At 39.9% G+C, this 21920-nt stretch overlaps 2 protein-coding genes across 2 annotated transcripts in view; both read left to right on the top strand.

Moving 5' to 3' along the window:
- Positions 1 to 1132: 1132 nt before the first annotated feature.
- LOC134489095 (uncharacterized protein C21orf58-like) lies at positions 1133 to 14075 on the top strand. Its single transcript, XM_063291541.1, has 9 exons — positions 1133 to 1308; positions 3833 to 3890; positions 4980 to 5053; positions 5856 to 6032; positions 7097 to 7211; positions 9055 to 9155; positions 10097 to 10305; positions 10687 to 10754; positions 12036 to 14075. Exons 1-8 carry the CDS (start codon positions 1249 to 1251, stop codon positions 10727 to 10729), a joined length of 837 nt encoding a protein of 278 aa, XP_063147611.1. The 5' UTR covers positions 1133 to 1248; the 3' UTR covers positions 10730 to 10754; positions 12036 to 14075.
- A 4616-nt stretch (positions 14076 to 18691) lies between these two features.
- The window catches only part of KMO (kynurenine 3-monooxygenase), a 36226-nt gene continuing 32997 nt past the window's right edge, over positions 18692 to 21920 (top strand). The window contains exons 1-2 of the mRNA XM_063317791.1: positions 18692 to 18775; positions 20370 to 20439. Coding sequence (XP_063173861.1) covers positions 18722 to 18775; positions 20370 to 20439 — 124 coding nt within the window. The 5' untranslated portion in view covers positions 18692 to 18721. The remainder of the gene's footprint in view (positions 18776 to 20369; positions 20440 to 21920) is intronic.

The following is a 21920-nucleotide window of genomic DNA, read 5'->3' as shown; positions in this document are numbered from 1 at the left end:
AAATACTTTCCACATATTCTGCCCTGACCTTCTTTGCCATAATTTAAAATTGGTAGCTAAGCTAGGCTAAAAACAATTACTTCATGCCATATGAGATAGTATTTTGAAGCAACAATATTTTAAATATTAATTTGTTGCTCAGGACTTTTTTATATTTTATCCGCGACTGGCCAGACACTGAAACAAATTACGAGACCTAAGTCATAAAAAGGTAAGGTTTCCCTTGACATTAAGTCCAGTCATGTCCAACTCTAGGTGTGGTGCTCATCTCCATTTCAAAGCCGAAGAGCCGGCATTTGTCCATAGACACTTCCGTGGTCATGTGGTTGGCATGACTAAATGGAACGCCATTACCTGCCCGCTGAAGCGGTACCTATTAATCTACTCACATTTGCATGTTTTCGAACTGCTAGGTTGGCAGGAGCTGGGACTAGCAACGGGAGCTCACCCCGTCACACAGATTCGAACCGCCGACCTTTCGATTGGCAAGCCCAGCAGCTCAGCGGTTTAACCCGCAGCGCCACCGCGTCCCTTGAACTAAGTCATAGTGATCTCATTATTCGGCTATATATTACCATTTGTCAAATGTGCTTTAATCTTTAGCACAACTATAAAATCTTCATTTTATTTATCTTTGATTTATTAAATCATTATGCTATATTTTACTGAAAATAAGCTTGTGCTTTAAATTGTCTTAAGTACTGGTCATGTGAGATTTCAGGAATTATTTTTAAGTATAGTTTGAGAAATACTTGGTTGAAACTTGAATTTATAGAATCACAACGTATAGCCTCACCCATTTTTTTTCTTTTTTTTCTTACTTTCTTTCTCTGATGACCAAGTATTGCATGACCCAGGTGAGTACCAATCCATGGAAATGAGTTCTGTTTAAATTATGACCAACAGACATGAAGCTAATTCGTTCCCTAGGCTTAACAGAGTTATTCAGAGGAGGGTGTTAGCAACGCACAGGGTTGAGCACACTGAACTTCCACTGAAGAATCAGCAGCCCTAAAGAAAATACTGCTATTGTTCAAGTGAAACAATATCTTAGCAACCATGTTGAGTGTACATTGCAAAAGACGTGGTATAAGAAGTTTCTGTTTTCCTTGTAACCTCAGCTTGAAGCTCTTGCTGAGGAAAAAATACATGGAAAATTGTAACAAAGAAGCTGGAGAGAGAACAAGGTAACCCGTATTCAAAATAATGTAGCTTGCCACCCAAGCATTACCTTGGAATTTTTTCCCAATGATGGACTCTGATGTGGCTGGTCACATGACCCGTCTGAAGCTCAAACTCCTTGAGAAGGTAAGCTGACTTTTCTACAATAATACCCAAGCATTAACCTTTGCACAGTAGCACCAAAATGCTAGCAAAGGATGAAAAAAGACGTGTCAATTAAAATGGAAATTTTGCATTACAGTTAGCTGTTATCCATGTCACTCTCCATACTGAACATGTCAGGAATGCTATGTATGCTTAAACGTGTACCTTTAGTCAAGCATTCCTGACACTTTGGGCCTTTCCCCAATTTGTATTGTGCTACTGTCATATTTGCCTTTGACTGTGTGGACCATAACAAATTGTGGCAAGTTCTTAGTGGTATGGGGATACCAAGTCATCTTGTCTGCCTCCTGAAGAATCTGTATAACGACCAAATAGCAACAGTAAGAACAGACCACGGAACAACGGGCTGGTTTAAGATTGGGAAAGGAGTACGGCAGGGCTGTATACTCTCACCCTACCTATTCAACTTGTACGCAAAACACATCATGCAACATGCTGGGCTTGAGGAATCCAAGGCTGGAGTTAAAATCTCTGGAAGAAACATTAACAATCTCAGATATGCAGATGATGCCACTTTGATGGCTGAAAGCGAAGAGGAACTGAGGAGCCTTATGATGAAGGTGAAAGAAGAAAGTGCAAAAGCTGGCTTGCAGCTAAACCTCAAAAAAACCAAGATTATGGCAACCAGCTTGATTGATAACTGGCAAATAGAGGGAGAAAATGTAGAAGCAGTGAAAGACTTTGTATTTCTAGGTGCGAAGATTACTGCAGATGCTGACTGCAGTCAGGAAATCAGAAGATGCTTAATCCTTGGGAGAAGAGCAATGACCAATCTCAATAAAATAGTCAAGAGCAGAGACATCACACTGACAACAAAGGTCCACATAGTTAAAGCAATGGTGTTCCCTGTAGTAACATATGGCTGCGAGAGCTGGACCATAAGGAAGGCTGAGAGAAGGAAGAGAGATGCTTTGGAACTGTGGTGTTGGAGGAAAATTCTGAGAGTGCCTTGGACTGCAAGAAGATCAAACCAGTCCATCCTCCAGGAAATAAAGCCAGACTGCTCACTTGAGGGAATGATATTAAAGGCCAAACTGAAATACTTTGGCCACATAATGAGAAGACAGGACACCCTGGAGAAGATGCTGATGCTAGGGAGAGTGGAAGGCAAAAGGAAGAAGGGCCGACCAAGGGCAAGGTGGATGGATGATATTCTAGAGGTGACGGACCCATCCCTGGGGGAGCTGGGGGTGTTGACGACTGACAGGAAGCTCTGGCGTGGGCTGGTCCATGAAGTCACGAAGAGTCGGAAGCGACTAAACGAATAAACAACAACTGTCATAAACTTTGCTGTCCCTATTGCCAAGCCCTGTCCTGCTTTTATTGCCGGTGTCCCCAGTCAGCCTAAACTGCTTTAGAGGCAACAGCTGACAAAATCAAACAGATTCTATATAATTGAACACTGCCCAAGAAAAGTATCAGAATACTGGGGGAAACACTCCTTTAACTTGGTATAGCTAAGGACAACTTAAAGCTGACTGCTCTCTGTGGCTAAGATGTAAACATGATCATAAGGATATGACAGAAAAACGATGTTGCCAGGGCATGTTGGAGCTTGGTTAAGCACAGATGGGGAACAAAACTCAGAGGGTTCTTTAATGTTGACCACTGAGTACTCCCAGAATTTAGTATCTTAAGAGTTAAGTAGATTGAAAAATAGAGACAAAGATTACTTTTTTGAAGAGTTACAATACACATTTGGAGTCAAGAGTAAATCCAGCTGTCCAGCTCAAGCATCTGAAGAAGGCAGAAGCTTCCAATGACAGAAGGACTGAAACAGAAGGCTTAGATATGAAAGCTAAATTGCACCTAAATTTGCAATTTAATTTGTTTGATTGTAAACCGCCCAGAGTCCCCTTTTTGGGGGAGATGGGCAGTGATGGAAATTTGAAAAATAAATAAATAATTTTGCAACAAAATTTAGCTGTTGCTAGTTAACTCTTCTAGGAGCACTTATTCTTGAGGAATTCATTTTCAGGCCAGGGCTGATTGAGCTGTGGGAGGCCTGTGCTTCAGAGAAAATCAGTTCCAGCAGCTCAGAAACTTCCAAGATATGTGCCTGGCAGAAGTCTGAGCTGCCTGGACTCCTCCATACAAAGCAGGGAGGGGACATGATTGGATAATAGTCACCCAAACAATAAGAGTGGGTTCAAGAGAAGGAGAGTGATCATTGAAAGATGTAGGCAGAATGGAGACCAGAAACAGCAACATGGTTTGATGGCATGTCTCTGTATGCCACATACTGTCAGTCCAGGAAAGGATGTCTACCCACATGCTGCACAATAGTGAATTTAGTTTTATTTAATTCAAGCTTTGTCTGAAGTTCAATACATTTTCCTACAGATTCCTTAGACCTCTTTTCTTAATAACCTACTGTGTACTATTTTTATTATGAAAACTGGTATTGAGTATACTCTTTCATTATATGTTGAAATTGCTAGAAGTTATAGTTCGTTTGTAATCCTCCTGTTACATTGTTCCATAGAAATTAGAAAATGAACGTGAAAACTTGGATGACTTTGAATCACCCTTCTCTGCAACAAGTAAGCAATTAAAGCTGTCACATATTTGTGCTGGAATTATGTAGTGATGTCAAGTCATGGATTGCAGTAAAGAACTCTGCAGAATTCATCCCATCTGGAATTAATATCTGCCTACAAATCTTTTACCACACAAAGCTTTATTGATCAGATTACATAATAAGTGGCTATACTTATGGAGGATGAAAGGTTAAGGATCTCAAAATGTTTACAACAGCATTAATCTAGGATTGCAGGCCTGTGCACATCTACTTGCAGAGGTGTCCTGGGCCATTACATTTAAATCTCCATATGACAGTACTTACCTCTGTCTAAGCATATTGATATATTGTTTTTATTACTTTTTCATAGTTTAATGTGTTTATACTTTGTAATACTTTGTTATTAGCTGCTCAGAGTCCATCACAATTGGGATAGATTACAAATATTGTTAAATAAATAAATAGTAAACATGGATTGGCTTGAGTTGCAGAAGCCTTCTCCAAAAAATGACACTCCTTTTCCAATTCCTCCTCTACGGGCTTGCAATGTCTCCTTCAAGATCTTCTTTAAGAGGAGTGATGAATTTGTGAATTGTGAAGGTTTGCAGCAGCTGCTTTGACTTCTTTTAAGGAGGGTGTGGGAGATGAAAGAAGGAAAGAGCATTCTGCTTCCAGGGGTTTCTGTAGTGGCTAGAACACTCCCACCTTGAAAGGATCGATGCAAGTGACTGGAGGTGCTGTTATTCCCTCCTGCTATGATTTGTAGAGCACCACCATACATGGCAGATCCTTCGGAGCTTTCACAGCAGCCAAGACAAAGCAGTGGCAGGTTACAAATGGAGGATTATTCTAAATGGCCCCGAGGAGAATCAGGTTCTTTTAGGTCCCTCTGCCTGCCTCACAGGCAGAGCAACACATTTACTTGTGCCGTATTCCAGCCTGTGTTTGCCAACTAGAGAAACAGCCTCCCCAGGCTGCCCACCATACCCATTACCTTCCAGAGGAATGGTTGTTCAGACTGTTCTACATGGAGGGGAACATGCCAGTATTGCTCTCTTTTTCCTTCACTCCTTTTCAAATGAGATATGAATGTCTCCAAGTTTTTTTGCAGGGAATTATGATGATCATGGCTATGCCTTACGAAGTGCGCTGAGAAGAAGGAAAGATCTTCTGCAGCAGCTCAGAGTATGATATCGCTAATTCTTATTTTCTTTTTTTAAAAGCTGAGTAAAATACACTTTTTACTGCTCACTTTTTACTATGTTAATAAAATGTTAACCTACAGTAGTTCGGTTCTTTGCAAGCTAATATTATCAGTCTAGATAAGCTGTGAAAAAAGTGAAAGGTCCCCCGTGCAAGCACTGAGTCATGTCTGACCCTTTGGGGGGATGCCGCTTTTGCGACCTTTTCTTGGCAGACTATATATCGGGGTGGTTTGCCATTGCCTTCCCCAGTGGTCACCTCCCCCAGCAAGCTGGGTGCTCATCTGACTGACCTCGGAAGGATGGGAGGCTGAGTCGACCTGAGCTGGCTACCCGAGAGAGAATCCAGCTTCCGCTGGGATTGAACTCGGGTCGTGGGGAGAGTTTTGGTTGCAATACTGCCGCCTGCCACTCTGCACCACACAAGGGTCAGATAAGCTGTAGTGAGCTGCAAATCTGAGAAGAGTAAAAATTCTGGGGAAAAGCAAAGTAAATTTGGGAGGAAAGGCAAAATAACTCATTTTCTTCATCAGGATTCCTTTCTCAAAAGGAAAATCTCTTACAGCACTTTTAAAGTTTAATAAAATTAGGAGGTATGCAGTATCACAACTATTTCCATCCAATACCTTGAATACCATCAATGAAAAGCTCAATGTTCAATTTTTTTGCTAATGACTTTGGTAAGAAAAGGTTATGTATTAGAAATGTCTTCAGTTTGTCTTGTTTCAGGTTGGTTTTCTTTAAGCAAATGTATAAGCTTAGGAAAACTATATTTGGTATTATAGGAACAAAACCTTTTGGAAGAGCTTTCAGTACCACCTGGTTTACCAAGAACTCATAGAAAGCCCCAGAAGCCACAACATATCTACCAAATTCCTTCTCTTTTTCCTCCTCTACCCCCTCCCCCTCCCCCCGCTCCCCCTCCACCCATACCTGAACAACCAAGAATTATCCAGCAAACAGTAAGTGTTTTCTGTTTTATTTCCAGGAAGGACCAATAGAAATTATCAAACTAATTCAAGCAAAACCAACTGTAGGCAGCACAAATTAATTATATGACAAGTTTTGAACATCATTTCATCAGTACCTCATAGCTTCATAAGATATTTTGGGATGATAATTCAAATTGGATTGGCCAGGTTTTGTTTGTTTATTTTTACTGATTCCAGATTTGTAACTTTAGCAACTTGATTGCAGAGATTAATGAGTATTGTAATATATTCACCATCTAATATTAGGCTATGCAGATTTCTGCATATCAAGCAGGTCAAGTTACTGTGTTTTGCCCTAATCAGATTGCAATTGTAGATGAACTAACATTTGGCGGCAGACAATCTTATTTCAATTCCGTACCAAATTGCCCTGAAGATGACACTTCACGTTAATTGGTGAAAGGCCCAGCAGTGTATAAGTTAAAGCACATTGGCACTGATATGAGAAATTTGATATTGAAGATTTAAGTACACTTTACTTTCAATCTGGGTGGCATAATCTGAGGTCTCAAAACCCTAGATACAGCCCTTAGAATTGTTCCAACCATTGCCATTAAATGTTTAATAAAAGAATGATTAAACACATGGAAAATAATGTCACCCATTTTTATTTATTTATTTATTAAATCGATTTATATGACTGCCACAAACTCTGGGTGGCCATCAACACATTAAAAACAATAGGGGAAGAAAAACAATAACAAAAGTCAAATGCCTTTTAAATGTAAATTAAATCTAATTTAATGTTTGTCCTGGCCATTCCTCACTTCTCTGTAATAATCTTCTCCTATGATGATCTTTTCAGTCCTTGCACTCAGCATGCAATCCATCAGAACACACAGCTTTTCTGGTCTCTCCTCTCCCCATTAAGCTCTTGTTAGCTCCCTCTGTCTGTTTGCTCAGTGAACTGTATGTGAGTATAACATTTTAACTGCTTAATATGCTGCACATTAACTTCATTCAGCCACAGGTATAAGAATGGAGCTACAGTTTACTCTTTAACTATTCTTTTTCCAACTTTTTTCTTTCACAAGTTACCGCAGCAACCAGCAACCATAATTCAACAAATACCTTCACATCCAGCACTCATCACACAGATCCCATCTCCACAGTCCTTCTCAGCACCTAGATCTGGGAGTATTAAAGAAGGTATTTATGTTCAAGACCCATAACTATATGTACACTAGGTAGCAACTCTCATTTAATATAGTGGAACTAACTTCAAGTCCTAGGAAATATATCTAAGATTATGCTGCAGAGCTACAACCCTACGCGCACTGACTCAGAAGTTCATCCGACAGAATGTGGCTTACTTCCCAGTAAACATAGATGGAACTGTTTATATGGCTCCCATCCTATGCACACACATTCAAGAGTAAGGTCTCTTGGATTCAGTGGCACTAACTTGAAGTAACATCACATAAAGAGTGCCAAATATTCCCTTTTAATTTGCCCACTTGTGAAGTTTGGGGATGCAATTTTAAAAACAGAGAATAGGTATGGGGAGATTCTTCTTAGAATTAGTCTGGGGGAATAAGAGGAACTCACTTTACCCTGAACTGGAACTGTTGTAACAAGTGTTTGTGTGTGTGTGTACGTATGTACTGGATAAATTTAATACATGCAACAAAATAAGGACTTGGGGATAAGATAGTGGCACCAGGTGACAGGAAATCTAGATCTGCATACAAGTGCTATTAATTCTTAAATTATAAGCAGACAATCCAAATAAATAAATAAATAGAGGAAAAGAAAAGATTCAGCCACACAACTCAGAAAAGTAGCACTGAAAAGCACTGAAAAGAAATAAAACCATTCCTGATACTTTTGCCCACACTTTCGCTGAACTTTACCATACTGGCAGGGAGGGTCTGCAGGGAGAGTCAACAGCATCAAAATGGCAGGTGCAACCAACAGAAGGCAAAACGGTGCCTCTGAGAATGCAACGGCATGTGTAGAGCAGTTGTCTGCAGCTTCTTCAACCAAGACCATCTTTTCCTGGGATCACGATGCTGGTGCAGAGAACAGCTGGAAAAACTTGGGCAAGGATGTGGCTGTTTTAAGGAGTTACAGAAGATGCTACATGAGCACCCTGCACATTCCAAATATAGAGTGTTACAAGACTAGTATTACTCTGATATAATTTAGGCAAGTAGCTAGGAACCTTCTTGATTTTTTTTTTCACACAATTGAAAGATGTCCTTCGTTAGCAATCCTCAGAGCCTTTGAATCATTCAAAGATAAATCAGATAAATAGATACATAGGATTCAAAGGCTCTGAGGTTTGCTAATGAAGGGACGTTACAAATCTTTCAATTGTGTGAAAAAAGATGGGTCTAGGACAGGGTTTCTCAACCAGGGTTCTATGGCACCCTAGGGTTCCACAAGTCACTAGGGGTTTCCTGGGAGATCCTGATTTGTTTAAAAAATTATTTCAAATTCAGGTAACTTCACATTAAAGAGGTAAGTTTCATTCTTTATTTTGTGTTTAAGAACACTGTTAATGCATATATTCAGGCCTACACATGAAACGAATATAATAATTTTGTAACTTCTGGCCTATATTTGAGCTTGAATGTGCAGGGATTCCCTGAGGCCTGAAAAATATTTCAAGGGTTCCCTCGGGGCTCAAAAAGTTGAGAAAGGCTGGTCTAGGATGGATGGATGGATCTTAGACCCATCTTTGATTCTGTCTGGGCAGACTTTGAACTTAGAGGAATTCTTTCTTGAAGCACACTGTACATCTGTAGTATGCCCACTGTATACATATTCAAGTTCTTAACATGTATTATTGTTCATACTTTTAAAATATAAATTTTGCAGCAGAACTCAGCTAATACTGGGCTGCTTGTTTTAAAAAAAAGGTGTTGATCTAAGAGACTCTGCTGTTAAAAAGAGTGTACTTCTTAAAGGTTGCTTCACCACTTGCATTATATTATGTTCTCCATAATAATCATAGGGTGGTCTTTAAATTGTCCTCTCTCTTTCCTAGACATGGTAGAAATGATGCTAATGCAAAATGCACAGATGCACCAAATAATTATGCAGAACATGATGCTGAAATCTTTACCACCATCTTATTCTGGACAACAGGTAGTTATGCTTTTAAAGGATTTTCATTAATAACTGCTAAGGAATGTCAGAAGTCTGAGTCATTTATGTGTGCTAATCATTTTAATGGCCAGACAGTGTCATTCAAATAGAGATTCTTGAAAGGCTGGATTACAGTGTATGGGTAGTCCTTGTTTAATGACCAAAATTGGGACTGACAGCCCTGTCATTAAGCAAAGTGGTGACTAACTGGCAAATCACATGACCATGACTGTGCTTTCCTTTTCCCCACTCCCCCGCCCTTCGGAATGCTCATCCCAGTGCTGGGATAATTAGCAAGAAGGGAATTAATGTTTGTAGTTACATTCATTGGGGAGGAAGGGATCACAAGAGAGTAAGCAGGCACACAGTGTGGAATACACATGAAAAGTAGTGTGCTGTGTTGGCAGACCCGAGTGCACTACCCCTGGTGTATTCCCCATTGTGTGCCTGCTTACTCTCTTGTAATCCCTTCCACTCCAATCTCTCCACTCTGCAATGCGGGGAGGAGTTAAAAAACAAGCAATTTCTGTAGACAATCTCTCCTCCGCCTGACCTGTTTTTTTCTCCTATTTCTCCAATTTGAAACCTAAGCATTGCAACGACTAAAAATTTATTGAAGATATTTCTTTCTCCTGCATGCAGAACTATGATATTTTTTGGCAAACTACAAATATTTCTAAGCATCTCCAGTCAAAACAAGTGAAAGCATCATAGAAGTGTTTTGTGCTTCTTGCAACATGAAAGTTCATCCCTCCCTCAATGGCATTTGTTATGATGGAAAGTGAGTCTGTCACTGATGTATTGATGTTGTTTGTGAGCCTGAAACAAAGGAGAAAAAAATAGCTTCTAAACCATAAGCTTCAAATCAGTATCAGAATCACAACATCATTTGACCTGATATATTTAATATATCATCATAGTCTTTTTAAAATTATCTGCAGTTTACTGCTCCTGTTCCAGTAAGGGTGGAGAAATCACGACCATCTACCGTACATCATCACCACTACACATCTTTAGGAGCACCAGCTGTTCCTTCTCCAAGTGGCTTTCCCATGTGGCCTTTAGTTCTGCAACCTGGTCCTAGCCCACAGCTGGGAGGTTTCCCATCTGAAGTACATAATCTGCCCATTCCAGCTAACGCAGCACACACGTAAGTCAGCAGGTGCCATGGTAGGAAAATTGGTTTTGAAGTTCTCTAAGTCCTTCGGTCTATTTGCTCCTTTCTCAGAGTATTCCAGTTCAGCTATATTTATTTATGTGTTAGCCATAAAGTATCACAGAGAAACAACAATAAAGCAAAATTCATGTTTTCAGGAATAAGAAGTTAAGCTGTACCTCATCTTACCCATCTTGTTTCAATTTTCTAAGCAGATGTTAGGCTCAGCTAAATTTGCAGCCTTTGAAAAGTTTCCCTCTGGCAAGTCATCTACGGGTTACTTTCAATTGCTCAACAGCTTACTAAAAAGAGAAAATTAGATAATTCACAGATTGCATAAATATTTATTTCTAATGACACATTTTTTTCCCCAAGTGTGCCAACCCACGGACTGCTTGGATTACCTTCTGGTTTGTAGATTCCATTGCAACAGACTAGAAAAGGTAATCGGAGCATAGACCTCCTGTATTTATATCAGGGCTATGCCAGCATGCCAGATTAGCCCTTATCTCCCTGCTAACTCAATTGGTTTGAGATTTTTTAATTGTTCCACTAGTTACAACTAACCATAAATTGCCACATAACAATGATATGACTCAGCTTGACCTGTTGGGCTTCTCTCATAACCTACCTGAGCTTTTCTGCTTTCATAAACTGTTGAGAGGACACAGTTGAACAACCCTGGATCTAGGACAGTCCTCTCTAGATTTCTAGGAGTACTAACATGCTGGCTAGACATGGTGGGAATTGTAGCCCAACACCCCTGGAAGCTTGATTATGGACATTTCCAAATCTGCACCACCTACTGAGGAGGAAAGCAAGCATCTTTTTCCAATTATAGCAGTTCTGGTTACTTCTCCTTGCATGAAACTTCTATTTGTTCAGTTGATCACTTTGTAGTAAGATTCCCCTGGAGCTGCTGTTACAGAGAACCCCTGTTAGAGAGAGCTAATCTGCATATTAGATAATGTAAGCTGATAAAGACAAAACTATAAGTTCCTAGTACAGAATGTATACTAGAATCTTTTTGGTGTATTAGGCACCATGAGTGCATAGCAGTATTTGCTGAGTTCAGAATGTGAATGAAAATAGCATCAGGAGAATGGGTTGGAGAGTGTATTATGTATCTTCTGAGTGACTCCAGATAAAAGGCTGTCCCAAAGAGAAGTGAGGAGATTTTATTTTATTTTGTCTGGAGTGGCCCCCTCTGTACCCAGACTTACATTTTTAATAGTTTTCTCTTCCCGGGATACATACCTTCTTTCCTGCCAGAGTTAAACACACAGTTGGTCATTCTACCTCTGCCCATTCCTATGATTTATTTTTTAAATTTAGATTAGTATGCTGCCTTTGTAGAATTACTTATTTCCTATTTTTATTATTTATTATTTATTTTATTTTCATACAGTAGTAGAAGAATGTGGGGTTTATGGAGAGCTTTTGATGCAGACCTAGTAAATATAGCAAACCATAATGAAAAGACACGTTAGGCCATTGATTTCAATTATTAATGAATGTCTCGGCACTAGAAGGATTGTCTTCATGCAGCCATGTGATATGCAAGATTTTGGAGCTAGAGGGGAAGAAAGAGAGCTTCAAGAGTATGTATAAGCTCTCTTTTCAAATTAGTTTTTCTGTTTCTTTTCTTTTACCCCTCCATCATTGTAAAGTGCAATGTCACCCTACTTAAATATTATATACACACTAACTGATTTCTCTCACAGGTGGCTTGCAAAGGGACATTGATTACCTACCTGAAACTGTTGGAATTTTCTCTGGGAGTTCACTTTACTGCAGACAGAGAGAAGCTCTTCATGTTTGCTGAGAGCATGGGATTTGCAGTGAGCATAACGTTTCCACCAGACACAGCAGTCCTATGCTTCAATTCTATTTGAGTTATACCAAGTGATGAATAATCTGCATCATATCCCGTTTGCCCCCGTCATAGGCATGAAGGAAGAGGAAGAATGGAAAGATAGGGCAAAGTGCCAGCATCCATGGCCAAATTGGAAGCTCATACCAGTTATGAGCCACAAAGCAGCAGTCCTGTGATAACACTTAGGAAGTGATGGAGAGACCTCCTTTGTACACCTTGTACATCCACCTAACAACCATCAAGATGGGATGCCAATAATAGAGACTTCCACTGTAAGGCTGTCTACAGCACCGATCCATCCGCTCGGAGTTTCTGGAAAACCACTGCTCTAATTGCCCAACAAAAGGGGAAGGAAGGGTAGCACAGAGCATGGTGGCACAAACCTTCTCAAACAATGGAAATAGTCTTAGGTCATACAAATAAAGGGAGTGACAAAAATAAGGAAGCCAGAACTGTTATAATAACGCATTGACTAAGGCATAAGGTTCGGAATCAGGAGCAGCAAATCAAGCTCTGTGAGACAAAATGGGAGTAAAACACTTGTAATTTAGCTAGCAACAGTGCCATCATATGCAAAAGAGAAGGAGGTCCCAGAAATCAAATCTATTCTGCTGGCTGTTCACAGAGAAAGTATTCCATTGTCATATTATAGAGAAGCTGTGGGGTACTGATCATCTAGCCATTCAGTCATGACTAAGAAAATGTGCAGAAAGGAGCCCTGTACAAGTTAAATAATCCTGGGTTTTATGTGCAGAACCATAACCTCTGCTCAATAGCCAGGCTCCTGGATGCACTTAGCCTTTCTAGTCCAGGTGAACCCTTCCCTCCCTCCCTGCTGTATTAACTGACAGGTGAGCATTGCCAGGTAACAGCAAGGCTTGTTGTCCAACTATTTTAGGCTATCCGCTTCATATACCATGGCAACAGTATCCATGTCAATAAGACTGAGCTAGAATAGAGAAGCCACTGGTCTTTTAGCTACACACCCCATATTCTCAGGTACAGAATCCAATCCTAAAGGCAGTTTGTGCAGGCATGGAACAAAATCCTTTTCCCACCTACTCAGTAAAGTTGGCAATTTTTCTCAATGGTGGTTTAATGCATCACCCTTCCTGGTAGAAAGTGTTGGTAGAAAGACTCATTGATTGGGTTGTCCAGATTACAGCCTCTTCCAGGTTCTCTTTCCATAATGCCTTGCTAATTTCCTCATGGGTTTGATGCCAGTTATTTTCAGGCCAGTGTTGATCAACACCTGGTCAGTGGCATGGCTAATATGGCAGTGATCTAAAGGGAGGGTGGTACTGTACATCACATCATCCTACAGGCTTAAGATTCGTCTCTAGATATACTGTAGCTCACCAAATATTACCTGACCTTGCCTCCCCAAAAAGAGATGGTGAAGTTTTTTGTTTTTCTCATACTTCTTTGCTGAGGTGGGACCTTACTGGCTTTAGTAGAAAAAGATGAGAGACTTTTTTTTAAGGAACAGGATGGCTCAACAGAAGACTTTAAATTCTGGGCTAGGGCCAGCAATATGTAATCAAAGGTTGCTGGGAAAGTCTCATGCCAGTGTAAACTGCCAGGGAAGAAAAGGCCAAAGTCACATGTACTGTCGCATAATTGCTAGCTTCATTGAAATATCAGGGATATTTACTTTTATTTATGTACAACAATTTGTATATTGCTTATTCACTGGACTCTAGATGGCTTACCATGGTAAAAGTATACAAATATAATTCAAAAGCACAATAGAGTACAATTTATATCAATAATTCCCATACGAGTGTAAGTTCTGGAAGTCAGAAGTTACATTTATGTCCTTTGAGTTGCCACCTGGTCAAACAGACAGTCAAATTTCCCACCTTTCATGCTCTCTTTTCCATATCAGGGACACCGGATGCCCATTTCTGCTACTGGAGAACTACCAGTGGAGAGCAGACAGACATATAGAACAAGCTTTATGTAGCTGTCAGTAGGGAGAAGACAAGTGTGTATAAGTAGTAGTCCTGGAAAAAGTTAATGTGGCCCTGCCAGTGAATTTACTTCAGCAGCAGATCCAGTCTTTTGAGAGACCAAACCATCCTTGTTTTCTTAGTAATGACAATTCTACATTGTACATCCAGGCTGTGATCCTACTAGATCAAAATCCCTTTTAATCATTTGCCTGTGTGTGTGGAGAGCTCTCCAACCTCATGTTAAGCAGGAGATCCGAAGGGGAACTGAGCATGTGCTTCTTTAAATACAAGTACCGCTCTATGCATGATCCAAGACCTAAATAAAGCAGATTCCAGATTGCTCTGACAGCTGTATTTGCCTTCAAGTGAACATTAGAACTCCCCTTCAGACCTACCATCTGAAGCATGAAGGCTGGAGAAAATGGGGCAAGGTTGAGTGTTACCCATCCTCCCCCACCCTTTGAATTTTCCATCTTATTCAGGCAAATGCTGCTTATGATAGTCTGGCAATCAGAGGCAATTGTTGGAATGGAGGTCCTTCCAGTCACCCTCAGAACTGTTCTGCCTCTAGAGATCTATACTTCAGTATTGTGTATGCAATATTGCAGAAAAGGGAGTTTCTCTGATAGTTCAAGCAAGTAGTTATCAAATTCAGCAAGAAGAGGGGGCAGCGCATGGAGAAGAAAGAGTCGCAACAATCATACAAGGGGCAGACAACCTTCCAGTTTTGGTGCCACACTTCTGTTTTTCACAATGAACTAGACAAACATGGGTGTCATGGAAGCAAATGAGGATGGCACGTCCAGGCTTTGGGGGATCCGGTTTCTTAATGTTTAAGGTTTAAATAAATGGTACAACCCTTTCTGAATCTCCCCTTTCCCCCCAGATGGCATACAATTGTGTTTTTTGTTCATGACACTTTGCTGCCAAAACTCAGCAACAATTCTCAGAACTGCACATGGCCCTTAAGTTGGCCACTTCTGAGTTCTGCCTTGGAGCCTGAATTTGCTCCTGATACTAATGCCCTGGCCTGTTCATCCCCAGTTGTATATGTGAGACTTGCTGTTCAATAATTGTATCTTGCGTGAGACAAAATCCATGTTTAGATTCTAGAAGATCAGATGTTAGTAGTAGCTCAAGTTCTGAGATGGGAAGTTTGTGTTAAATACTCCCTTTAAATACTCCAAATGTCCTTTTTCTTTAGGGCAGTGCTTCCCAAACTTTTTCCTTCATTACCCCAAACCACTTATCAGAAAGTCCTTTTTACCCAATGTAGGTAAAACACTTTAAGTCAATTTAATGGGTTGTGTGTCGTTACCCAAAGAAAAACCACTTTTACCCAATCTGGGGTAATTTACCCAGGTTTGGGAAGCACTGCTTTAGGGCTACCAGATTGTGGCTGCTAAACCCTAGATGACTGACTACTAAGTGGCAGCAGAGGCCTGCAGAAAACTCTAAGTCTGATTTCATCTAATGGATGGCTAGATTTCTGCAACACAGTTCTGGTAGTCTATTTTTTCTTAGTTTCCATTGTTCTCCATTCTGTGCTGTAAGTGTGTGTGACATGGGAAAAGAGCGATCTAGTATCCAGCTGTGTGCCTTATCATCTGAGGATGGTCTCCTTGATTATCTGCAGTGATGTGTATGCTGTGTGTGTATGCAGAACTATGACATATATAAAACTGTGTGGTTACCAGAGAATGGGAATAAAGAATAAAATTTGGGATAAACCATTTCATCCCAAATTTCTACCTAGTTTTCAGCTGGGGTACTCTCTGGTTGATTCAGTGTAATTTACAGGAATCAGGGTTTTTTCTTCCTTGATTGTCATTCTGTGCAAAATTCAATGAAACATAGAATATTTACACTTATTGTAAATTCTACAGTTGAAGACACTGGAAAGATAAGGTGGAGGGTTATGGACCAGCAGAAAGATTGGCAACAATGGTGGGAAGACACTGAGAAGATGGGGTGGTGGACTGGTGGGAAGATGCTGAGAAGGTTTTGTGGGGAGACCCATTAGGACAGTGTGGAAAAGGTGGAGGAGCAGGTCTATGAGAAGATCAGGGGCTGCCTGAGAGGAAGATGCTGAGAAGATGGAGTAGCGTATCTGAGTTTCTATAACACCCATTTTTACCCCTGGATAAGAGTAAAACAGAGCAGAATTTGTAGTTGAGCAAGCACAACTCAAATTCTGGTAGCTAATTTTCTGCTAATATAGCCTCCCAAACAGAAAACCTTAATTACAGGATTACATTGTAAATGGTTATTTTCTATTTTATTTGCATCTGTTCAGTATGATCCATTTTGATTTTTCCTGGGACTGTAGTTCCAACCATTTAACTAATGATGCTATTGGAAAGGCCAAATCATGAAAAAAGTAGCTTCAAATCCATTTTTCTGTGCTTGTTTCACCAAGTTATAGAGCAAATATATCTTGTTCTTATGCAAGATTAAAATACTGTGTACCCAGAAGTCAAAATAAATGAACTATGTTCCAGATAAAGAAACACCGGAGTTTGGTATTTCTTTGCTGTTGCTGCCCTATTTTATATGCACAACCAAAAAAGAACAAGCAGAATAAAGTGTTTGATTCATTGTTGTTGCTTTTCAGCATTGAGTGCACCAGCATCTGCAGGGGGAGGAAAGACGAAGAATGCAACTTAAACAACTGTGCCCGTTTTGTGCTGGCATTGTGATGTTCCAACCAAGTACATAAGGAAGGGACCTTGTATCACAATGACACAACACACATTTGGTGATTTTGATGAAAGTATGATTTGCTGTATGCACCACTTTCAGGGGCTGAATATTAAAGGCAAATGCACGTGAAGTTGCAGAGTGAGCTATTGCATTCATGAGTTCAAGTGGTTTACAAATCACAAGTCACAGATTGTTTTTACTACGCTTTATGCCACACATTAAACTAAGACTAAACCATATTATGGTATATGTCAGGGTATGCCCAAGGTCGAAGGAATTTTACTGGATGAATGTGGAAATGCCAAGGCTGTTGTACAGCTGAGAGCAGTAAGGAATCAGGGGAGAAGGATCATGAGATGTGATTGCCAACACCTGTAAAGTGACTCAGCACATAATATTGGTTATATAAGAAGTATGGATGAACAGTTCTGTGTTGCAGATAATGCAAGTGTTGAGTGTTATTGTGTTACTGTGAGTAGGAATTTGCCATGTATAAATGCTGTGTAAGAATTGAAGCCAGTTCAGCGGCCTGCTAGAACCACTGAAATGGAGCAGAGCTTATAACACAGCTGAGAAGCTGGCACAGAAAAAGAAAATTATCTTAGATAGCTTCAATGAGCATGCCAGAGAAACACAGGTTATTGATCTTACACACTCAGCCCTCCCAAGCACAAAGAATCACATGCTTAGACACATTAGGTTAAGAAGTAAAAAGAAGCTTACTGACTTTATTCTTTGTTGCTTTTGTTACATCCATCTTGGTGGAAAAAGATGAAGTTTCTTTGTTCTTCTTTTCTTTCTAATTACATAGTTTGCCCTAAACTCTCAGCCCTACAGCTGCCAAGAGGTGTGTGAAAGAAAGGGGCAGCATCCCTCATCAAGGCCCAAGCACATGGCCCTGATGAAGAGAGCAGCATCCATGCTGCCTCGCCCTGGGTGAAGAAGAGGGAAAAAGAAAGACAGGAAGTGGGAGTGGCAACAAACAGCTTCCTCAGAGTTGCATTTTGGGCAACTTACTTTACATGTTAATGAGGCATGCTGGATTTGCCAAAACCTCCAACAAGAATTAGCTTGTAAAGTGCTGTATATAGTAAAGACTGTAAATAGTTAAAGAACTGGTCTCAAGCTGATTTCTTCCAGCTCCACTCGAGGATTGCGGTGAAAGCGCAGCTCTGACAGTATAGCGCAACTTGTGAGCCAGTCACATGGTCTGCCTGATAACTGGGACTTTGTAGAACTCTTTTTTTTTGTCCTTTCCAAAAGGTTCAGATTAAGAGCACCTATAGGGGGAAAAGAAGAAGAGATCCCAAGCTGGTCTGAAGAAAATAATAATAATAATAATAATAATAATAATAATAATAATAATAATAATAATAATAATAATAATGGATTCACAAAGGGAGCTGAGTGAGAAGCACACTTCTACTTAGGCTTTCTCTACCCTTTTCTTTCTTTCTATAGGCAAGAGATACCAAATTTCAGATTCTTCCATGTTGTGTCTTGGAGGCAGTGGGGGGGGTGATCTTTGGTCTTGTCATTCTACTGATGAGAGTTATATTAGAGCAGTGTTTCTCAACCCTGGCAACTTGAAGATGTGTGGAGTTCAACTCCCAGAATTCCCCAGACAGCTTGCTGGCTAGGGAATTCTGGGAGTTGAAGTCCACACATCTTCAAGATGCCAAGGTTGGGAAACACTGTATTAGAGAATGAACAACCTAAGAAGAGCTGGATGTCGAAATATCTTCTGTTTCAGCAAAACCTGATTGGCCAGAGAGCTGAAGGGGACCTCCTATTTCTCCTCCCCTGCAAACATTTTCTGTTGAACAGAAGAGTGTACAGACTTTCTTTGCCTAGTAAAAGAAGAGACATTCAAACCATGGATTCTTCTGATACACAGAGCAAAAAAGTAGCTATAGTTGGGGGAGGATTGGTAAGAACCTTTTTTTTATTTTTTATTTTTTAAATTATTATTATGGTCACTGACCAGAATTGCAAACGAACATTATTTTTATGATCATTGCTAGGCAGTTCCTTGCTGAATAGCAGCTGCTTTTTGTACCCATATATATTTACTTGATAGGGTGAAACAGGAAGCCTTGTAACAAGGTCTTCTATTAGGCTGAAAATGTTTCAACCTTCATCTGTGCTTTAGTGTGAAATACTCAAATCTGTTTAAGCTGAAAATTGCTGCCCTTTCTGTGGTAATGAAGGGATCGAATTCATGTCTTCTAGCCTATGTATGCGCACAAGTATGTTGTAATTTGCTTTGGCTTTATCATATGGGCTTTTTCAACAGCTTTGGCAATGTATTTGTAGGAAGGCTGGCCCTGTTTGCTTTCACCAGTCCTCTCCTGTAAGTTGCAGCTATTGAGATCCTGTCGGATATTTTGGAGCACCATTTTAGTTTCTATGGGGCAACAGTCTGTAGAAATCAGGAAGACCTTCCATGCCTGTTGAGTATGGCACTGTGTGTGTGTGTGTGTGACTGACTAATGGAGATAAAGTCTGTGAAGATAAAAAGTTCTTTAAAAATCCATTGGTGTAAAATATTCTATTTACTAATGTTATTTGTTGGCATAAAAATGAATTAGGAAAAAACTTAAGTTAATGCTGTGTAGGACTTTGCTCCTTGAACCTTTCTGAAGGAATTTGTTGTTAAGGACAAATGACAAGCAGTTGCCTGTTTTATTGCTAAAAGATGTAAAGACATCCCTGTGTTTGAAGAAATAAGGACAAAACAATGGAAATTAGAATATAATCGTTGTAAACCACCCAGAGTCACTTTTCTGTGAGATGGGCGGCTATACAAATTTGATGAATAAATAAATAAAAATATGGTCCATAAGCAGCTAGGACATTTGTCGTTTCCTTAAGAGTGCTAACTGTGATGCTATAATCTGAATGGCAGCAACTCAGAGGCAATTTTCCCAACTGGGAAAGGTCTGCACAAAAAATATACCTGTTAAGTGTCCATGAAATTCAGAGTTTCTGGCAAGATAAAAAAAGAAGGCAATTCTAGAGACAATCACAACCATGTGATAAGAGATGGATTCTGGCATTTTCCACAAACATGCCTCAAGTACAGAGTTGAGAGTGCTTGTGAGAAAAGATAAACAAACATGAAATAACAATGAAAATGTTTATAGCAAGGCAAAGGAATATCTTCAAATTTGCTTTGACTATTCTGTAAAGCAATGATCAAATAATTTCATTATCTGCCCCACTTCATGGCGGTTTTTATAAAAGGAACTTATTTATGTGGATTGATACAATAAAGTGGCGTGTTCAAAATCCTCACACTATTTGTAGCAGTGGGAGGTCCCTCAACATTCAAAGCTGCTGACAAGAGCCTGGTTCATACAAAGATGTCATTTGGGGGGATTTGGTTTACCTGATTCTCCCCTACAAAAATGGCTTCAGATGCATTACGCATTTTAAAACTACTGTATGTAGTATCCAAATCCTTCTCAGCATACTGTATTTTTGTTTTCAACTCAAAAACCACTCCATTGCTTTTGTTGCAGGTGGGTTCTCTAAATGCTTCTTTCTTTGCAAGAAGGGGATTCCAAGTAGAAATCTATGAAGCAAGATCAGGTATGATCATTTGATAATATCTGAACATTGTAAATGATAATCCTGCTTATATGGATGCCTGCAAATCTCACTGAAATGCTGTTCTTGAAACTTCTCATTTTTTAAGAAGTGGAGATCTTATAGTATTAAATCACCAAGAGACCTCAGTAATTACCATTATTTAAAATAATAGTAACAATTTAAGTGGTGGTTTAGATTTTCCTGATCAAATACAGGATCTCAGCTATTCTTATATTGCAAGCTAGGTCAATATTACCTGTTTCTAAACTTCACATCAATGAATTTAAACCAATGTGTATCAATCCAAATTGCACAATCAATAAAGATTTGTAGAATCTTTTATCCCTGAGTGTGCTTTTAAAAACAAGAAAAGTCTATATGTTTAATCATGTTGCCTGTGAATATTTGGGATTGAGAAAGAAGAATGACAAATATTAATCTGTAAAGAAACCCAATGTTGGTGACTCCAAGACCAAGAAAATGGTGTCCAAAGCTGGAGTAAACATTCATGGCATGTTAATAACCTTACAGTTGAGAAGATAAAATCATATAAATAGCCAGGAGTTGTCTTGCTAGAATCAGGGTCAACAAGAGCCTAGATGGGAAACCCAACGGTCATGGTCAGATTTTTCTTTGCATTCCATCCCTCAGTTCTCCCAGCCTTCCAAGGAAATGTGATTAGACAAGCCCATCAGGTTGAATAGGTTGGGTCTGTAACTTTTTCCCCTTTTGAAAAAACCCAAACAATATTTCTGAGATCAGTTTTCAGGGTTTCCTGTGTGCTCAATCCCACCCTCAGGTTAGAGGACTTTGCTCCCTGGAGGTAAGATTCTGGCTCATTAAAACCACCTATTGGCTGAAACTTATAGCCACAACCTGGTGGGTGTGGCTATGTTTATACTTGCTGACCATTTTGATCAAGCTGGGTAAAAATGCCAGCCTCATTCCTTACATTGCTGGTGATTCAGTACTGTTTTAAAAAAATATTCAGCTCAGGTGATGATAAAAAGGGGTGCTAGGGAAGGCCCAGAGGAAGGGACTTACAAGCAGAACCTTCTGCAGCTTTGTAAGCAGATGTTTTCCTCTGGCTGGTGTCAGGCACAAGAAGGAGGTTAGCAAATCTTATGGAATCAACGGGAGAGGGGGGAACTGAATCTCAGCGCTTGAAAAACAGTCTATTGTCCAGCAGCATCCAAAAAGGGAGGGCAAGGAAGTGAGAATGAAGTAAGCAACACTGCAATGAAATCCCCTCCCCACCCCCACCCCCATATCTTGCAAAGCCAACATGCTGAAATTTGCTGTGAGGTTGCTTTCATTATTTGGACATACAGACTTGAAGGCACCAAAAAAAAAAAAAAAAGGATGCCCATCCATGAGTCATTCATATTCTTCTGCTATCCTTAAGGGAAAAAGTTGTCTAGTTCCTGGAACGTTTGCACAATGTTCTGACAGCGAGTAATAAGGAATTACAAACACTTTTC

Source organism: Candoia aspera, chromosome 1 (genome assembly GCF_035149785.1).
Source record: "Candoia aspera isolate rCanAsp1 chromosome 1, rCanAsp1.hap2, whole genome shotgun sequence".
NCBI lineage: Eukaryota > Metazoa > Chordata > Lepidosauria > Squamata > Boidae > Candoia > Candoia aspera.
The sequence above is the reverse complement of the archived record's forward strand: the minus strand, read 5'-3'. Positions and strand labels throughout refer to the sequence as shown.

Coding starts and splice junctions, on each gene's coding strand:
- LOC134489095 (XM_063291541.1), top strand. CDS start 1,249: ATGATGGACTCTGATGTGGCTGGTCACATGACCCGTCTGAAGCTCAAA. Junction 1,309..3,832: donor AGCTCAAACTCCTTGAGAAG/GTAAGCTGACTT, acceptor ATTGTTCCATAG/AAATTAGAAAATGAACGTGA. Junction 7,212..9,054: donor ATCTGGGAGTATTAAAGAAG/GTATTTATGTTC, acceptor TCTCTTTCCTAG/ACATGGTAGAAATGATGCTA.